Genomic DNA, 8829 nt, shown 5'->3' on the forward strand with positions numbered 1-8829 from the left:
GAGGCAGGACAAAGACTGCCCACTGATGTAAACAACACAGCTTTCACAATATGTAAAAAATGCACTCAACAGGTTTGTTAGGTCTCAAGGATACACACAGTAGAATGAGAAACACTAAATATAAATAATATTACTCCACAGAATACCTTGAAGCTCACCACAATGTCTAAACTATTGTCTGAATCATTCCATAAATACATTCCTACTTTTCCCAACATTACACATTTTGTAAATATCAAGCATTAAGCCTTTAGTGTAAGTAAGTGAAATATGATAAAGACAGAAGTAACCCTGAAAAATATTAAACTGAGCAAGAAAAAAATATATACTTGTTTGTTAAATAGTTGGTTGGTGTAAAATGTGTTATGAAGGAGAAGTTCGTCATTTTGGGATATTTGCTTTCATTCTGAGAGTGAGATGAGACGATCAATATCAATCCCATGTCTATGCATCAGGTACAGAACTGCAGTGGTTAGCCTAGCTTAGCATAAAGACACCAAACACAAATTTATCTCACACTACTGCATCAGTCTGAGAGAGATCTAAATGGACTAGTTTGACATGGTTTTTCATTTTATCCCTCTTTCCATCTCTCTAACAGGAAAACAAAAAGAGGGAGCAGGAGAGCAGCTTCAGGGGCCCTTGAGGGGCCCCCACAAAAAAAGATCGAGTGAAGACTAGCTGTTGAGCCAGAGAGGAGATCCAGACCTCAACCTTCCACCTCTGGACCATCGCAACCAGATAAATGATCCAGTGTGAATTAGGATTTTGTAAGCATATGAGCTATAAGAAACGGTGTTAGTTTGACAGATGTCGTTATCACAAGATCAGAGGTTAAACTATTTTAGTTTCAAACTAAAAGTGCTATCCTTAAAGCCTGTCCACTTGAGCCAAACTTCAAACTGGCCCAACATGTTTTCATATACCACTGATCAGTCTGTCATGTTATTTTTCTTCCAACAGAACACCATACATTTTTTAAGTTCTTAACAAAATGATGGTGTTTATTTTGCTTCCTGACTGCTGATCCCCCACATGCCCCCTGTTGCTGCCCCCTGCTGTAAGCCAGGTGAGGGTGTAGACCACCATGTTCCTCCTCCAGTCTATTTGCACCATCATCACACAGACAGAACTAACTCTGATAGGTCACAGGAGCCATGTTGTTCACTCTTTGGTCTGGGTCTTACTGAGACACTGTCACAATTTGTCCATTGGAAGGAAATGAAGGAATTTGAGTGATTATTGAAATCTTTGCCGCAAAACTCAATACTGCTGACACAGAAGTGAGGGCAAGTGGAGATTCTGTGTGTTACAGTTTGTCAGAAATTGTGTGCAATATTTTGTATGTACGACTTGCAGAGATGTGGACTCAAGTCAGACTCAAGTCATGAATTTGATGACTTAACAAAATCATAAAATACGATCATGATCATTCATAGATATGCTAGCCTATCTATGAAAGTGTTATGTTATGATTAACTCTTTGTTTTCCTAAGAGCCAACTATGTTGCATGCGTTGGAGGTAAGGTACACTCGGCATTTCAGACCAGCAGATAAACAACAGATGATACCTCAAATGATTACATATGGATTAAAGACTATGCTGATCATACAGTACCAATCAAAAGTTTGGGCACGCCTTCCTATTCACTTATAATACATTTCATAAAGTTTATTTGAAAGTAATGAATTAAAACTCACATTTAAAAAGCATCCTGCATTTCTGTAATTTTACTGTTATTCTGTTTAAAAATATAAATTGATTTTTAAAATTCTATATTTGGTGCATAGTGACTTGTGTATGTCACAAAACTTAGGAATTGAACTTGACTTGCGACTTGCACACGTATGACTTGCAAAACAGAGTGTTACTAATTGTAATGAACTAACATTAACAATGGATCTATTCATTTTATTATTTACTCCTGTGCTTTTCCTACAGTCACATATCAAAATGTCTTCTGTGAAAAGGGCCTATGACTGTTCCACCTCTGACTACTGCTGTACACAGGAGAGGTGATACAAAGCTATCCTAATGCAAACAACAATATTATTGGGAAAAAATTCCAAAATTGATCATTTAAAGCTGCATTTCTCAACTTCAACAGAGTGTAAGTGAGATATTTCAAGTCTGAAAAATGTAGGAGTAAAAAGTGTTTACTGTTGTTGTCTGGTTCATTGACATCAATTCACCTTCGCTGAGAGATATTTGACCTTCATCATTTACTGCTGTCCAGGACTAAAGGACACTGTCTCTCTACTGCAAAGTGATCTGTTTCAGTGTTTTCCCTATACTTCACTGTTAATTAAGTTAATTGTTATAAATCTACTCATATTGATTTATTGATTGTCAAAATTATCCACTTATTCAATTTTAGATAAATTCTGGGGGCTGTACAAAACTGTGGACATTTAAAGGTTGTTACGAAAATGGTTTGAAACTTTTGAAATGCCTTGACATAATTAATAAAAGATGGTGATGTATCTTGTGAAATTCGCAATTCTCGCGCGCGCGCGCGCGCACACACTCACACACACACACAAACAAACAAATGCATCTCTTTCTTTTTTTTTGAATCTTAGTTTATTGGGTTTTCAGAGCACAAAATGCATTTCTTATGGCACGTGCAGTGTGTCCATCCTTCTGTCAACATGTAAACAGTATTTTCAATAGTTGTTTTTTTTTTTTTTTTTAATGTGTTTATCTTTTATGATGATTTTACAGGTTACTGCTGCTTGGAGTACTTCCTGCAAGTCTCTATGTTGTTGTTATTCAAATATTGAAATACAAAAGAGGAAAAAACGACTCTATTCACCAACTACGACGATAAAGTAGGATGGGTGAGGATCTTTATTTGGCGTTTAACTGACATAGTTTGTTTGGCTCGCTGATTGATTGGCGTTTGGTTTAACCAATAGTAACAGAGCAAATAGCATAACCGCGAGACACTGAACCAATGAGGTGTCAGTGGGCGGGGCTTAATGCCAAGCTAACGTAAGCGTTGTTAGTAGGAAGAAGAAGCCGATTCTGGAAGCCATTACGTTGCGCACATCTATTGAGTAAATCCTACTATTTTTGCGTACAATACGCACAATTACCTCTCCAAAAGAGGAATTTCTGCAATTATGGCATCGGTCGCGAAAAAGAGAAAAATGAATTTCTCGGAGAGAGAGGTGGAAATTATTGTGGAAGAAATAGAGAAACAAAAGCATACACTGGTTAACCACTTCAATGCTGGAGTCACCCACATGGCAAAGAATAACGCGTGGGTGGATATACTGAAAAAGGTGAACGCTGTCACCACCTGTCCCAGAGAGTTGCCAGAGGTGAAAAAGAAGTGGTCTGATATGAAGACGGAGGTCCGGCGGAAAGTGGCCCAGGCGCGGGCTGCTATAGAGGGGACCTCCGCTGACTGCACTCCGGTTCCCGTCATCCTCACTGCCATGCAGCAGAGGATCTGTAACCTCCTGGGGGAAGCCACCATCATCAGTTTACCTGCGGGAGACTCGGATGCTGAGATCACTTTACCTGTTACAGTGAACACCGCTACCACGGTCACACTAGCAGACAGTAAGTTGACTAAACTTTCACTCTGAGCATGCACAGGATGCAGTTACAGTCAGAGGAGATGTACTCACTGAGAAGTTCATATGTTGCCCTCTGGTGGATCCAGCCTCACAGCTCAGTCAGTGCCTTTATTATTATCTGAGTGTGTTCCCACAGCCCTGTTACATTGACTCAGTGCCCATTAAACCACACCACCCAACATGTTCCAGTGTGTTCATGTGAATACATTTTAAACAGCTCATTTCATAACACTTTAGCTACATATGTCAGATGTTTCTTCTTTACTTTAAGCTACGTATTTAAAAAAATAAATCCATTACTTTTAGCTGTTGCAACTCTTTATCTGTTAAATTAACTAACAATTTAAACTGTTTATTCATTACGTTTAGCTAACCATTTTAACCATTTATCCAGACAAAGACCAATCAGCTGTGTGACCACTGAGTCTAGTTTGCACTGTTAATTTCTTTTTGACATTGTGAGTGTATGTAACATGCTGTTGTGTGTAGCTTTGAATTTTATGTTTTGTATGGTGGGTTCTGTGTGGTTTTTTTGTTTTTTGGGTTTTTTTTTTGTTTTTGTTTGTTTGTTTGTTTTTTTGTTTTGTACTGTTTTTTGTTGTACTGTTGTTTTGATTATGGGGGACTACGGATGCAAATTAGCTTCGAGCTAACTCCAGTGCAGTGCGTCTTTAATGTTTAAAACTGCACACTGTCCCAATCAATAAATCAAATCAACATACAGTTACTTTTAGCTAACTGTTTAGACTTCTATGCTCGCTTGCTAATATTATAATATCTAATTTTTCAAATTAGTTGAGCCACAATCTTTCTATGTACTCCCTGGAACCTGCAGCGGTACTCCCTGGGGTACAAGCACCCCTCGTTGGCTGAAGTAAACTGTTCAGGCTATGACACATTATTATTATGTATAAGATTCAGTTCAAACTACACTGTTGACTGGTCTTGGAAATACATATCCAGCTGTAGAACAGATGCTGCACCACTTACAGTACCTCCTGAGAAAAGAAATGACAATAAACATGCAACCAGAGAAAAGATGAGCACATCAATATGGTTATCTTTGGGTCACAGGATTACATGTATTTCACTTGTTTTATTGAACTCAAGAAACCAGGCCTGGTAAGGATTAGGGGTAAGAGAAAATGCGCCACAGTTAGTGTGATAAGAAGTCAAATGATGAGGGCATGAATTCAGGATTTGATCTCACTCATTAGGCCCTCATCTCCCTCACTGAAGCAACATGAAATCAATGAAATCACTGTTTGGTTGGAAGGTAAAACTCACCCCAAAACTCCCAACTGTCCTTCCAATTTTTTATCGCACTCTCATAAAGTTGGGGGACTCATAAAAGAAATGTAATTGTAGCAGAGGCTGAGATTTCCTTATAAGCTCCAACAACGCTGTATCCTACAATTCCCATAACGCAACACCACAGTGTATTTCTGTTAGACCCTCCTTTCCTGGTAAACAGCTTGTAACACAAGCTTTCACTTACACATTCATAGTCTCCAGTTCCAAGCTGAGTTTTTTTTTCTCAGAGCTCTCAATGACAAAACTCTCAATGTTTTCACCAGCAAACTGACATGTAAAAATCAGTGGAATGCCCCTTTAAGTGAAGAGGTGTCCTTTATTAAAGCTAAATATCCACACTGATCAGAAACAACACCTGTAGTTGACAAATAAAATGCAGTTAATATGAAATTTCACATTTACAGAAATACAGACTTAAAGTGTATAAAGAGTAACCGTTCCTGTGATTGGCTCCTGTCTTCTGCTCTTGTTCATCACCTTTTCCTTGTCACGTCCTGGTAGCTGATGACTCGGTGTAGTGAGGTAGGAGAGGACATGTGGCACTTTTAGGAGAAAATGATTAAAGGGCCATACAAGTGTTTCTGCAGGTTTTAATTGCTTTATGATTGAGTGTTTTAGATTGTGTCTTTTTTTTCTGTGATTGCTGGTTTACTACAGTCTTGTCTTTTTCGCTCATATTCTATCTGTGTGTATTTTAGCTCTTCCAGCAGGCACAGGCGCAGTTTGTGATGAAGCAAAGCCATTGAACGGTGAGTTTTTTTTACCTTCAGCAAAAATTCCTCCATACATGCAAGAAATGGGACGATTTTTGAGCAGTCAGTGTATTTCCTCACTCCATCCACATGATACAAAGTAAGGTCTCCCAACATTGATTTGATCATTGCATATGATTTCTGATCAGCACAGACTACTGTGTGATAGCCTTGAAATGACATCTATTGCTTCTCCCTTTGAAGAATCTATGAATATATGAAACGAAATGTGTCCTACTTAATTGTGATGTGTCTCTCTCAATGTATAGGCTTCAAGCTTCCACATCACACTTGTGTAAGTTGTATACTGAACCACGATTGGTGCTAAGCTAGTTGTGCTGTCATAAATCTTGCTCATAGATACACACCTTAAACTCGAGGTGAGAAACGTTCCCCCTTCAGCAGATTAAAACAAACTCTGCACCTACATCAAGCAAAACATATTTTTTGAGTGGAGGGGGACTTTAAGTTTCCTTCTCATGGAAAACAGTACAAACATTTAGATATTCCTCAAAGAAAAAAAATAACAAAATGAGTGAAGAACACTCTTAGACAAGAGGGCATCAATAAAATGGCTTTGAGAATAAATCTTGAGATGAGACATACACAATCAACAGAGTTTGATGACCTGACCTCCAAAATCTAGGAGCCAGGACAGCAAAAGCTTGATCACTTTGAGTCTTGAGTGGGACACAACCAGGAGCTCTTGTTCTGATGACCTGAGAGGCCTCAGTGGACGTGTGTGTGAACAGCAACTCACTGATACATGGTGGAGTCAAATCACATGAAAACTGAAACTGAAACTGAAATCCACAATAATTCTGTTGGTTGATCAGAGCTTTTAAATGCAACATGAACAGCTAGATGTATAGACCACACAAGATTTGATGCGGGTGTGCGTCCGGGACAGTTTGTGCTGATTTTCTGTCCCTTTTCCAGCTGAAACAACTTACCACACACTGGAGGATGGAGGCGTGGTGGAGTACTGCACCACCACCGTAGGCGATTCTGCTCCCACTGTTGTGGCGGCTGTTGAGGCTCCAGTGGAGATGCTGGCCTCGTCTTCAGCTTCCCCACCGCCGCCTCAGGGTCAGGCCAAACCCCAGGAACTGAAGAGCCGCATCGCCCTCAACTCAGCCCGCCTCCTGCAGGAGCAGAGAGTCACCAACGTCCACATCCGACAGATCGCCCAGCACCTGGAGGGCCAGAACGAGCTGCTGCAGATGATGCGGCGCTCCCAGGAGGCTCAGGCGTTTGCCCAGGAAAGACAGGCCCAGGCCCTGGAAGGTACCCAGGCTGCCCTGCTCGCATTAGTGCAGATGCTCAGGCCTGCTCTAAAAGACTTGCGCAAATTCCTTCAGAGTGGGACTGAGGTCGCAAACTCCAGCAGCACAGCAGTGGGAGCGCCGGCTGACGGGGCAGGAACAGAGGACCAGAGCAGGCCCAAAACACCGCCACCGCCTCCACAGCCAGCTGAGGAGACACAATAGACTGTTTGTGTGTGTGTGTGTGTGTGTGTGTGTGTTTGTGCTTGTGTTTGTGTGTGTGTGTTTGTGTGTGGTGCACTGACTCCTGCCTGCATTGCACTTACTGTAGAGGAGTCCATGGACACAGACTTCAAAGAACCATGAAAAACACGTCAGGAGTTGCCTTAGGAAGAGCATGTACAGAATTTTATCTGTTTTATGATTTGTTACAGGAGCCAGAAAAAGTTATGTTACCACATTATTTTTTACTTTTTACATTCTGTCAGTGTTTGGCAGCATGTTTATGTTATTTAATTCATTGGATTTGATATTGAAATGATGTTTTTAATGCGAGGTCATCCCCCTGATGTGGGCTGAAGATGAAGAAGTCATCCTGCAGTTTTGCCTAAAATGAAGAACAATCAGTCTTGTTTTTAAGATTATAGTCATTTAGGTTCTTCAGTTAGTGTGCACCACGACTTCAGAACTGAATAAAATTTGAAGAAATATGAGCTGCCTGTGTTTTCCCTATAGGCTGCATCACTAATAATCAATCAGAAGAGGTCAGTGTGTAAGCACGTTTCATCACTGGTGGATCAGCAGGAAAAACTGGGAAGGGTGTGTTATGTGAAATAGAGTATATGCTTTTTAATCAGGAGCACTGGAGTCATATACCTTGATTTTTTGTAAAGTGAGTCAGATTTAACAGACGGGTTAAGCTGGTGTATGGTCTGATTTTATACATCAAGAAGGCTACATTATATCAACAAAAGACAATGTAAGAAACACTGAAAACAGGGTCAGAAAACATTTCTACATTTTTATAGCTCTCTACCAACAACAACCTAAAGACATTACTTAATTAACTATTTTAATTAATTAAACACTGAAAACGGACTAAGATAATGTTTCACCCTGTTCCAGTTGCATATCAGTTGCTCCATATCAGCTGGATGTATAAATAGATAACTGTCTGCTAACATGTTAGCCATTACAACTTTATAAATGATATGTCAGATATTGTGTTTTCAGGGTTTTTTCGGAGTTCTTCTGCCCCCAGGTGGCCATTATTGTAGCTTTGACAAGGAGTATATAGCGCCAAGGTATAATACTTATGTTTATATCCTTAGCACAGGTGGGCTTCAATAATCCACTTCAGCCCTGTGGCCATGAAAAACAATGCACTCCAAAGAACCTGAGTAATGTGTTTTGTTTGTTATCCAGTAACCATGAGGCTCATCCTGGATTATTCTCTACATGTCATCTATATTTATGGACCATACCTGTGTGTTAGCCAGCGCATATGTCAGCATATCACACAAAGCTCACCACATTTTCTCATTGGTGTTAATTATCTATCAATATGTATCATTAGATCAGTGGGGGAACAAAACAATTCTGAGAAACTCAAAAAAAAAAAAAAAAAAAAATCTGAGATTTATTTATTTTAACGCAACTCCCACTAATCAGACTTCTAAAATCAAATCAACAACTAAAGTTGGTATTTTGAGCAAATTTGATTCTGATAAATTCATATTTTTTGTTTAATATATTTTTATTAATATTAATTAATTCATTTTCTATTCATTAATAGCGGTGGTAATAGTAGTGTTTTATTTATTTTTTATGTTTTGACGTGGCTCTGATTCTCTTCTACACACACACACCTACTCGAACTTTGTGGACGGCCCCTAACCGGCCCCGTGAGA

At 39.5% G+C, this 8829-nt stretch overlaps 1 protein-coding gene across 1 annotated transcript; it reads left to right on the plus strand.

Annotated features, from left to right (window-relative positions):
* The first annotated feature begins 2706 nt into the window (after nucleotides 1-2706).
* naif1 (nuclear apoptosis inducing factor 1) lies at nucleotides 2707-7632 on the plus strand. The gene is made up of 3 exons (XM_042395155.1): nucleotides 2707-3571; nucleotides 5601-5651; nucleotides 6594-7632. Exons 1-3 carry the CDS (start codon nucleotides 3127-3129, stop codon nucleotides 7142-7144), a joined length of 1047 nt encoding a protein of 348 aa, XP_042251089.1. The 5' UTR covers nucleotides 2707-3126; the 3' UTR covers nucleotides 7145-7632.
* Nucleotides 7633-8829: the final 1197 nt, after the last annotated feature.

The sequence above is a fragment of the Thunnus maccoyii genome, chromosome 19 (assembly GCF_910596095.1).
Source record: "Thunnus maccoyii chromosome 19, fThuMac1.1, whole genome shotgun sequence".
NCBI lineage: Eukaryota > Metazoa > Chordata > Actinopteri > Scombriformes > Scombridae > Thunnus > Thunnus maccoyii.